At 40.8% G+C, this 12,166-nt stretch overlaps 1 protein-coding gene across 12 annotated transcripts in view; it reads right to left on the reverse strand.

The window, feature by feature from the left end:
* Nucleotides 1-424: 424 nt before the first annotated feature.
* Nucleotides 425-12,166, reverse strand: part of LOC127005898 (multiple C2 and transmembrane domain-containing protein 1-like) — a 243,787-nt gene continuing 232,045 nt past the window's right edge. For 3 of the 12 annotated variants that reach the window (XM_050875240.1, XM_050875241.1, XM_050875242.1), the window contains 4 exons: nt 11,640-11,796; nt 6,894-7,036; nt 4,832-4,911; nt 431-4,316 (listed from right to left, as the gene is read on the reverse strand). In XM_050875240.1, the coding sequence (XP_050731197.1) occupies nt 4,163-4,316; nt 4,832-4,911; nt 6,894-7,036; nt 11,640-11,796 (534 nt within the window). In that variant the 3' untranslated portion in view covers nt 431-4,162. Of the gene's footprint in view, nt 4,317-4,831; nt 4,912-6,893; nt 7,037-11,639; nt 11,797-12,166 lie in introns of all 12 variants that reach the window. The other 9 variants (XM_050875251.1, XM_050875252.1, XM_050875245.1 and 6 more) reach the window with 7 other exon arrangements.

Below are 12,166 nucleotides of genomic sequence, written 5' to 3' on the forward strand. Positions count from 1 at the left end.
TCCAACATCTGACGAGTGAAATGCTTTACCAAATGAAACAGTAATTATACAACAAAATGTGATGAAATACGGAACACTGAGGTCCACTTAACCTTGTAATACACAAATTGGTAACACACACACACACACACACACACACACACACACACACACAGCCTCGGCCACACCCAGCATGTTCGTGGATGTGGTGTGGTGGAGTCAGCGACGTACGAGTCATGCAGAGAGACAAGCAAGGTCGTCGCCAGCCAGCAGGGAGCATCAGGGTAACGAGTCCTTGAACCACCACCACCTCCCACACCACCCCCACCAACCCCTCCCCCACCCCCACCTCCACCTCCACCACAACTACCTCCCACCTCCACCTCCATCATTCGTGTCATGCCGTGTCTCTGTCCTCTCCTCAGGGCACACGAAAGTTCCTACTCCCTGTGATGAAATTCCCCTGGCTACTCTCTCTCTCTCTCTCTCTCTCTCTCTCTCTTACATTATCACTTACGTCAACACTATTCTGTTTAGCTCATCAAGGCACCCATTTCACCACCCACACTATCCTCTCCCCCTCTCTCTCCACGATCCCTCTCCTGTCACAAACCACATCATCCTTTTTCTGTCCCATAAATGCACTCGACCCTCCAAACTCGCTCCCTGTATCCACTTCCACAAGCCACAAGCCTCAACATTCCATTTTTATACTTCATCTCCGCACCTACTCTCTCTACGCACTCCTCCCTCCTCTTCTCAACGCCTCAATCTTCGTCTACTATAAATCACAAACTTCAGTATCATAATTTTCTTCTGTCTTAAACGTACCCAAGTCATCTTACACACTCCTCCTCCTCCTCCTTCCGATGGTCTTTCCCTGTCATATTTCACCCACAAGTTTAAGTAACCCCATTTCAATCCCTTTCTTTCTCTCTCATCCTCTCTCTCTTTCTTTCTCAGCTACATACATACATACACCCTAGCTACACTTCGTACTTTTCGCGTGCATTATCTTTCCCTGCCACATTTCACTCGCAAGCTTCAGTCACCCCATTTTAATTCCGTTTCTTTAGCTCTCTCTTACTTTCTCCGATATACATACACCATACCTACACACACCCTCCCTTTCGCATCCTCTTCCCCGTTTACAGTTCTAGTCCTCTCTCTCTCCCCAAAATACACCCAATCAATCCAAGACTCCCCACTTTCTATTCCATTCCTTTTCATCTTCCGCATTTTATCCACAAACTTCACCCCCTCCATAATCTTTTCATCTCTACCTTCTAGACTCTACACACCCTCCTTACCCTCTTCCTCCCACTCCTCTCCCTCTTCCACAAAGCCCATAAATCCACACCTGTTACCTTCCATCACTCCTCCACACGCACACCTGACCCGAATCACGCACGGGCCAAGGTTATGACCCCCACCTCGCCCTCCAGGAAGGACACGGAGTTCAGAGGATCGCAGTTCACATGGATACAGACAACATCGGCCTTGCTCGCTGCTCGCCTCGGTAAGCTTAGAGACAGCGCCGCGAGGGAACGTACGCTGAAGTTAGTGGTGAAATTAGTTTAGGGTGAGTTTCTGAATTTGTTACGGTACGGAGTTAGGAATGGAGGCTTCTTATGACAGTTTTACACCTCTGTTTCTCTGTTTCTTTGTTTTGTTTTGTTTTTACTCTCAGGATTCATCACAGCTCATTCAACACATTATGCCGAGTTGTTGTTTTTTCATTATATTACGGTATAGAGTTAGAGTTCAAGGCTTTTTTTCTTATCATTTTACACCTTTACAATTTTCTAGGTTTCTTTAGACCTTTATTTCACTTACAGGATTCACTACAGGGCATTCAACACGTTATAACGAGTTTCTGATTATATTACGCATTGGAGTTAGGGATGAAGGTTCTTTTAGCCAGTTTCACACCTCTATGATTCTCTTTCTCCTCATTTCATCGTTCCTTTATTTCTCCCTCAGGATTTATCGGGGCGCATTCAGCACGGTATGGCTACTTGATTATGTTATGCAATGGGGTCTGAGATGAAGGCTTCTTTTTGACAATATTGCACCTCTATGATTCTCACTTTCTCTACGGTTCTTTTTTTCACCTTCAGGATCCATGGCACACTCAGTACGGAGTTAGGAATGCAAGCTTTTTTGTTTAGCACACTTAGTACGGAGTTAGGAATGCAAGCTTTTTTTTTTTTTTGGCACACTCAGTACGGAGTTAGGAATGCAAGCTTTTTTTTTTTTGGCACACTCAGTACAGAGTTAGGAATCCAAGCTTTTTTGGGGGGGAGTTTTTAACCTCTCTAATAATTCTCGGTTCCTTCAGTCCTTTCTTTTACGCTCAGACTCAGCTCGGTATGGTGAGAGAGTGACTTTTTTATGGCACAAAGCTACCAAAGTTGCCTTATTTTTCTGCAGTTTTACGTTCCCATACTTGTTTTTGCTTTTGTTATACGTTTTCACGGCCACATAATTCATATCGCTCAAAATGGTACGATTAGTTTCTGATTACATTTCAATACGACATAATTATAATGGCTTCTCTTTTTGGCAACGCTACACCTCTAATTTATTTTCTGACAGGGTAATTTGTCTCTCACAGTATTGATAGCGCACTCAGTACAATATGGCAAATTACTGATTACATTACAGTAAAAAAAAAAAAAAGTTAGGGATGTCAACTTGTTTTCAGGTAATTAAGGTGCTTATACTTTTTTTTTAGTTTGTTCAGGTTTGTTTTGTTTTTTTCACTGGTAAAATATATGATGCATTCAATTTGATAAGGTGAGAGAATGACAATTTTACGATATGTACAAAGTTAAAAATGATGGGTTATATTCATGAAATTTTACGATATCCTTTTTTTTTTCAATTTTTACACCCACATGATAATTAATGTTACACACACACACACACACACACACATTACTAACTGTATACACTCATCACTTTCCTTTCAGTAAATGCAGCAAGTCGCACTCCCAGGGGTATCATTATCTCCAAAAGGGTTCGAGATAAAGCCTAATTAAGAATGAAGGCTGGATGAGACCTTGAAACTCAACTAAAACCAAATGGGAAGAGTGAATCACATCCTTAGAACGGGTGAAATTAAAAGGATAAATACTATAGACGATTTACCCAAAGAAGAGATTGCTAATAGAGTTGGTGGCTACTGATTCTCTATCGGTATTAGTAATATTTTTTTCTTAAACTTAAACAAAATAGGAAAGTTATATGCTAATGTTCTTTGCTTTTGCTAAATATTCATAAATGGCACAACAACAATGTGCAGACCAGCTTTAGAGCAAAGTATTAGGCCTTGATATTCTTTAAAACATCACTTTATGTATGTTATGGTAATACATATCTAACAGCTGCCCATTACTCCTACAATCAGCATCCAGGACAAGTCCTTTGGTTAGTCTGGTTCCTTTGCTTTTCAGTTGCACTCATAAAACCTGTTACACTTGCCTGACACATTTCCTAATGATAAAAAGGACACCATTAGCCACAGTAATATTTGTGTGGGCTCTGTATCGTCCAATAAGTTGCTTCAAATTCTTTGAGAAATCACTCCATTTTATATAAAATATGTACAGCACATTGCATTTCCCATTTACTTCCCAGCAACACTGACTACAAGATATTTGTATTGCCTATATGCAGTCCCAGCATAAGCTTCACATTCTCAGACATTTCATGCTTTCTTATTCAAAATGCTGATTCCAATGTTTCCTCCTCATTTCCATTTCATTCATGGCAACCTTCAAACTTCATACCCAAGCTGTGTTGACACTGTTCCCCTAAAATTTTATGCATGTTTACATAGGTTTTCATGCAATGACTGGGGGACAATTCAACCAATAAATGTGAAATGCCATTCAGTGCAAGCAAACTGGATATCTACTTTATTGATGTCCATGAAAGCTCTGACACTGCTACTGTAAGAAAAATTTGCCAACATCTATGAGAACTGGAATGCCTACAAATAAAAAAAAACACTGATTTACATAAATTTGTAACATTTGCATACATACTTTGTTCCTGTAACACTTCATCAACTTCAGAGAAGCAGGAATACTGAGTTCCACTGATACTTGGACTTTCATGACAAAGAAAAATTGAACACTTACGTATTCCCCGGGTTGTTGTTGTTGACGTTCCGTTTTTAGAAAGCTGACATGGGGAAGCAGAAAGCATCACCTACCTGTTCCTTCTCCTCCTGAGTCTTCGGCTGCAAGGTGAGGCTCATGTGTATCACTCCCATGTAGGGTGAGGGGGTCTTGCGAGGCTCCGCCAGGGGCAAGGCAACTTCTGTACACCTGACAAAGTGAATATTGCAAGTGTTGATGAGTGTGGACATCAACATTATTACATCATGAAATCTGGATCAAAAAGGAATGAGAAATATCAATATGCCTGGATTATAAATGTGTCTATGAACAAAATCATTACATGTCAATATGCTTTGAATCATACTAATCCTCATACCATTTCCTACATATGTAGAGTGAGGAATCCAGAAAAAATTATATGTACACAAATACTATTAAGGTTTATGTCTATACTTTACACATTAATATATATATATACAAAAACTATGAATCCAAGTGTGACTACCATGACTCATTGTTATACTATGCAACTTCAGAGCACACAGCTGTGGAAGTTTTTATGCAAAGGAAAATATAAAGAGGAAGTAGATTAACAGGCCAGCTCATTCAAGAAAATTCATCTGAAAAAAATATGCCATCAGCTGATGATATTTAAAGAGGACATTGGCAATACTGAGGAATCTAGAAATCTGCTTGTATGACCAATAAAAAAGGCAACTTACTTGTCAAGATCGAGTGTGGTGAGGTCGATGGTGGCCAGGCCCATGAAGTCGTCCTGCAGGCCCCAGTCATAGTCAAACACCTGCAGGGACACAGTCTTAGAGAGCTCCCTCACAGCAGACTACTTTCCTCAGCTAATAACTGCTTTGCCTTGTCTTTGCAGTGTAAGTGGTGCAAGACAAATGTTGATGTCAAACTACTCAGGGACATCATGAAAAGGATATCCCTGCCTTGCATAGTCTCATACCCCATGCATTGAAGGGGTTTGTATCAGCCAGGACATATGGCTTCTAATGAAAGTCCCATTCCTTGTGGTGACATGCCACTATTAGGAGAATGAGGGTGAAATTTCACACTTCAATAAAACTTTAAATGAACCCGTTTCCAGCCAAACTTATAGTCAATGCATCAAGCACATTTTTAAAGGACACTCGCTAGAACCAATCAAGAACATGTGCTTGAAACTCTTCTTAACCCCTTGACTGCGGATTTCGTACAAAAAGACATCACCAAGCTACAGGAATGGAACAAAAAGTGGCTGCTACAATTCTATGAAGAAAAATGTGAAATCATGCACCTTGGAAGGGGATATCCAGCATACCAATACCACATGGGAAATACTCCACTATCCACCACAGAGGCAGAGAAAGACCTGGGAGTTTATGTAACCAGGCTACCAGTGAAGGAGAAAGCTGTGGCAATCGCAGTAGACGGGTTAACCCCCAGAGTGCCAGCGCCATATATTTACAGCGGTGGATAGGCGCACGCTGCATGCAAGAGCCGTATATTTACGGCGGTGATTTAGAAAAATTGCCACGGCCATATTTTGACTGGGAGGCTTTTCATACTTTGTCAGGACACTTTTCATACCTTCACCCTTTCCGTCACTGACCTTCACCCACCTCCAAGCCTCTAGGGACCCCAAAGGCACGGGTCCCTTTCCTGACCTGACCGCAGTACTGGGAGGATGTCTCACTGAGCAAATAATATTTTGTAAACGCCCAACTTTGCAGGTGAAATGTGTAGTAAATATTGAGTATATAAAATGAACAAAACCTCAATAGCATAAGTGTTTTATCATAGAAGAAATAATTATAAATGAAATAACATAAAACACGGATTTTAGTGACTCGTAAATCACCTAACGAGTGAATAAAGTGCCTAAAATTGTTGTGTATATGTGTTATCTACTTCTAGTTACTTATTTTTATGATATCTGTTGAAAAACAACAACTTACGCACGTTCACAATAAGATATTTTTGTGCGTCAAAACACAAAACCTCCAATAATTTTGCGTGCACATAGCTCGGATCGTAGGCTCGCAGAACCCTTCATATCTTGTGTCAGACCTCTAAGCACTCCAATCTCCTGTAACCCACACCTTCAGCCTCCTTAGTGCCCTATAACAACCTTCTACAGATCTCCAAAGTATGCTCAGCGAGTTACCTGGGGCGAGTATGTCTGCAGGATGTAACACTCCAAATATCGGTAACTACCAGAGCCTAAAAATCATGGAAATGAGAAGAGGTGCGTAGCAAAATGTATCAATTATGTGCTGTCTAATCATTCTAAACACTTTTCTGCCAAAAAAAAATCCAAATTTGCTTGGCACAATGGGAAAGTTTTTGTGAAAAATGCTGGGCACCAAATGGGTTAAACCTTCCTTGGATCCTCCTGAATGTATAATGAACCATGCCAGCAATGTCATGGCTGGTATCATATCTGCCAGCAGTTTTCAAAAGGGGGTTTCAATTCATGTTTACTCCAAGTAAGGAACATATGACTGAGACTTTCATAAAACCTTCCTTGGGACACCATGAACTCAGTATATATGATGCCAGCAAATTTACCTCTGGCTTTCCACCCATCAGGAACTCCTAAATCCATCAAAGGTTCAAATTCACTTTCATTCAGAGTTAAAAACACAAGGGTGAAATATTTATAAAACCTTCCTTGGGACACCATGAACTCAGAATGACAAATGCATGAACTAAAAATGAGTAATGCCATATTGAACCCCCTTGAAAACTTCCTGAGGACGCCCCAGCCTCCGCATTTCTCACCTTGACTGTAACTGGCTCAAATGGATCCTCAATGGCGAGAGTGAAGGTCTCATCCCAAGTGGGATTGAGGTCCTTATAAACAGTCTTGGATTTGTGTGCAAGCTTTCCTCCAACCTTGAACTTGACATAGGGATCACTGGTTCCTGAAAAATGGATAGCGTCAGATTAGAGGATTGGATATATTATATAAAGGAAAAAAATGAGTGAGGTAAATCTTTTTGTGTCTTAGGTTGCTGATAAACATGTAAAAGGAAGGAAAAGAGAAGAAGAAAATGAAAGTGAATAAGCCACAGGGAAGTAAAAAACAGGCATGAGACCCTTTATCACACCATGTTTAACAGCACTGGAAACTAAGAATACTGCAGGAGACCTTACTGGATAACTATATCAACTACATGCCACATATATCAAAGAGCACTTATAAATCTGACTGATACTTAAATGTTTAAAAGATTAGACTTGGAGAGTAAAATGTTCACATTGTTGCTGGCAAAGAAGAATAACATTTCTAATGTATAATTACTGGTGCCCAGCTTTCACTTGCACACTGCAGGTGCACTTCACCTCTCCTGTGGTACACCAAAGTCAGCAAAATAACGAATAAAAAAAAAACGCAGCATAGCAAATCACATCATTTTTGGAAGAGTTTAATGCATCTATTCTAAAAATATTAATGTTGCATTCATCAGCATTAGCCTGTGGATGATCTCTAAAACTGTTCTTTGGTAGGAGTGGGAGAGATATGAAAGGATACGGTCAACAGACTGGTTACGATAGAGACATCTGTGCAGACAATAATTTTGAAGGCTTTCCAAGCATCTTTTTGAGTAAAAAATATAATTACAGTCGTCCCTCAAATAGTACGGGGGTTAGGGACTCAGGACCCCCGTACTATTCAAAAATCCGTATAAAATTAGTGCCCCCCCTAGAAACACTCCTGGGCTGCGTTTGAGAGCGGGAATTGGGACTTACCGTAGTCGGTACGTCCCCAGATCTCTCAAACGCGTGACGCGGCAGCACGAGTTGCCAACTCGGCACGTCCGCCGCTCCCGGCTTTGAGAGGTGGAACGCCTCTGTGCTGTGATGACGTCATCAGCAAATATGGCGGCCCAAACTAACACATAAGTGCTTCCATTGCGTCAGGAAGATCAGCGTACCCCATTTTGCTGCGAGTGAGACGCCGTTACCATAGCAACGACGAGGCTTAGTAAAAGGACGGCCTTTATCTTTACTCCTGCAGCACTCTTGGAGGATTGGCAGTTACTGCAGCAAGAATTTATTTTACACTATGATAGATACAGCGAACACTGCCCTCATTCACGTGGTATGCTCTCCCTACCGCAACGTAACTCATCCCAAAACGTAACTTCTCCTAAATCTGAATTCTTCGATCTGCAAAGTGAACACCTTTCTCGAACACTTTTGGGTGCTTTCAGCAGGTGTTTTGGTAGAACAGTGTTGCCGCTCACGTCATCGGTACTTGGTGCGACGAGCGTGAAATTTTAAAATCCTAAAAAAATTCTTCCATGACAATCTGTATATAACCGAAAACGTACTGTTGGAAACTGTACTATTTGAGGGATAACTGAATAAAGCAACCAGTACTGACAGTAATTAATGAAAAAGACAGTTAATACATTTCACAGCAGGGAAAAAATCAACTAAAAATGGGAAATGGGGAAGGTAGTAGATATTGAGCAGGGAAGTCTTTTTGGTTCATTGTATCCAAGCAGCTGGTAAGTGATATTAGTAACAAATACATATATTGTCATTTATTGTTGGCAATTTTATTGAATTTCCTGAAGTAGGACATTCATTCTTTTCTTATACAATAAAGGAAACAGCTCAAGGGTACACAAAAAGGCCTGATAATCACTGCTTCCGTACAGATAAGTTAGGAGTGTTTGAATGGAATGTCAAAGTTGGTCAGAGAGGCGTCTTGATACTCCCCTCTTGGAAGAGTTTAAGTTGTGGGAAAGAGGGAAATACAGACAAATAAAGATTGCTCCAGTTTTAAGCAGCATACAGGGGCAGACAAGGCCCTGCATGTGATCACCATCTGTGTAGGGTGATAAGAAATGTTGGAGACAGTACAGAATGCCTAACCTTGAGGAAACTGATTTAGCTAGATAGTGGCTTAATGCTTCACGACTCATGTTATAAATCTGACTGGCATGATGCTTCATGACTCATATTTATGTTGGTATGCTGGCTCCTGCAGTCTTATTTATTACAGTACTCAATACTCCAATTTTTTTTTATATAGTTTAAAAAGGATAACGGACTAGTATTTTCTTTAAAGATCTCACTTCTCAATGATTTAAGGTAGTAGGATTTAACAAATTTTCTTGGGAGTTCTTGAATTTTAAAAATAATATTATCCTGTGCTTTTAAGGTCCTGGATAAAGAGTCACATCCCTATATGATGCACACAAACACCACAGTTATCCACATTTCTCTAAAAGGAATATAAAGTGTATGGCATAAAATGAAGAAGCCACGATATCATATATGAAGCTGGGTAGTGACAAAAAAATATAAAACATTGCTGACTAAAAAATATTTTAGAGTTAAGTTAAATAAATATATTTATTTATGAAATGGAACATTATCAGGCAGATTCAACTTTATGATATCTTAAAATAATTTACTACATTAAAAACTGCACTGCATTCATAATAAGAAATGAATATGAATAAAGCTTTTGACAAATAAAACTGCCACATTTAAAATGAAACTTTTCTAACACTAAAACCCTTAAATTTATTTCTATTTCATGCAAAATGGCCAGCTTTCTACAAATGCTTCAGCACTGCATGCACTACACGGCCGTCTGTGAGATGCATGTACAAGCCTTCTCTGGATGCACCGCTGCAGCTTGTCTTCGCCATGCTCTACATGAATTGTCTGCAAGGCCATTTGTCTTGTTTAATGGAAATTACTTATTTGTTTGATTCAAATGCAATCTAATAACAATTCAGTCCAGTAGCAAGCATTTACTTGATGCTTATTGTGCTCCTCATTGCCCTCCAGTCTAACAAAAAGCATAACTAACCATGCATGTAATCACTAAAGACAACTGCAAATACAAACGTTGTCCTGTGGTCTGTATTACCGTTAGTAAGGAAGGCAAATGTAGCTCACAGGTTATTACCTCAATGCTGTGTACAGTGCCAGTATCATAACCAATGAGGTGGATTTTTTCTGTGTCCAAGGGTTGCTGCACTCCACGAAACCCAGCACAGCACTCCCTTCAATCTTGTGTGCTCTGATTTTGTGACACGTCAATTATGCGACCAAACCCCCAAAATGCCACTCTGACAACAATCTAATTTTGCAATGGAACTTGAGCTTTCCAGGTGGCACAGAGAGAAAGTGAGGGGTTCTGCACTAGTTTTGATGGGGAGGGATGGTCTCATTTCTACACACATACATGTAATTATACATTGTATACCATTATATATTGTATCTCAGTGTATTCGTGGGCTCACAATTACCAGATTTACACATTTGCAGATTTCCCACAAAATACACAAAGGAGTCATCAAAGGAATTTTCCCAGTGCCCCTCCAAACATTCATGGTCAGCCCACAGATGATTCAGACATTCCTAAGGAGAGGATGATGTATGCATGCATAAAGCAGCATAAAACATCATGCATTATTCATCAACTGTATGTACTATAAACTGAACTGTAATTTACATAAACTCCTTACAAATGCAGAATCATAACTGTTATGTCCTCACCACAAAGTCTCCACCATTTCGTTTTCAACTTCAGGTGCTTAATCAGAGTGCTTTGGCACGGCTATTTCTGTCCAAACATGTTTAGTATCACTGGGTCAGTACGGAAAATATTGTCCAACACACTCGATCCCATCACCTTACCGCCACGCTGACACATCATCTGTTTGTTTCCAGTTTTCTGTTCATGGGGGTCAGTGTCCCGTAACCCCCATGAATAAGGGGAGAAAGGTGTACGTAATTTGGAACTAACCAACATCATACAACCATACATTCTTAATGTTTTTCCTTCTCCCCCACCTGTCCCTTCACCATTAACTCACTTCCTCTTCTTACTATACCCTTGATTTAAAAAAAAAAAAAAAGGGGAGGGGGAGGAACTAGCTGCACATCTTGTGCTACCATATACAATGCTCAAGGTAGCAGAGCTTGTAGAAATAAATGTATTTGTGAATACTGACATCAAGCACCACTGACTATAGTGGCTGGAGAATGTGAGTGAGCCACTTGGTGAGGGATTGAGCCATGTACCTGAAGGTATCTCCAATGATGGCTTCCTTTAGTTCCCTCTAATTTGTCTCACCCTTCCTTGCCTTCCCAAAGGGAAAAATTCATCACGAAAAAGATGATTTTAGAAAGTTTATATACTGGATCTGCATCACATTCTTGAACTACTGCTTCTTGGAGGGCCAAAAGTTAATACCATTAATCCACAGGATTAGAATGCATGCACAGTCATGCACAGGGAGTCCATATATTGGGAAACAGTCTGCGTCCTGGTAAGAAGTAACACCTTCAAATGCAACTCTAAGCTAATCTGGCTACTAGGTAGGGAGAGAGTTGCCCTGGTGTCAGGAAGGTTGGGGCACCAGAAGAGAGGAAAGTGTGCTCCTGGTGTGTTAGGGTGAGAGGACATCCATGCTGCACTGGTTGTCTGAGGTGCACGCTGACTCGTTAGGTCATAGAGGAGCAACACAGCACAAACACAAGGTTGGTCGCTACCTGCTCTCGTTGTTTCTCCTGACTGGTAGGATGAGTATTGGGGGAGGAGCTTACCGCAGGCGTCCCTGGCCACCAGGTCTTGGCCACGCTTGAGATGGACATGGAGCTGGAAAAAGGAGTGTTGGCGGAGGGCTCGCTGGCGCAGCACAGCCGGATCCTGCCCCAAGAAAACATGGGTGAAGTGGCAGCAGAGAGAAGGGTATTCAGACACATGCATCACCTGACCCTGAGCAGCCGGCCACAGCAGCTGCCTACGTGACCCACAAACAAATCTCCATTGTTGATGGTGTTCAATGAGTGAATTTCAATGTGTTGCCAAGCTATGCATATTGCTGTGCTGAGAAAAACTAAATCCATTTTACCACAGATAATCTTCATTATGTCTTTTTGAAATGTAAGCAGTTCACACTTTCCCAGTAATAATGAGGTTTGAGTGAGAATCCTTGAGCAAATTTCAGTCAATATTGGCAATGATACTAACGTTGCTCTCAGAGGCATATACAGCGTGCCTGTACATCAAGGTAGAG

Source organism: Eriocheir sinensis, chromosome 31 (genome assembly GCF_024679095.1).
Source record: "Eriocheir sinensis breed Jianghai 21 chromosome 31, ASM2467909v1, whole genome shotgun sequence".
Classification (NCBI taxonomy): domain Eukaryota; kingdom Metazoa; phylum Arthropoda; class Malacostraca; order Decapoda; family Varunidae; genus Eriocheir; species Eriocheir sinensis.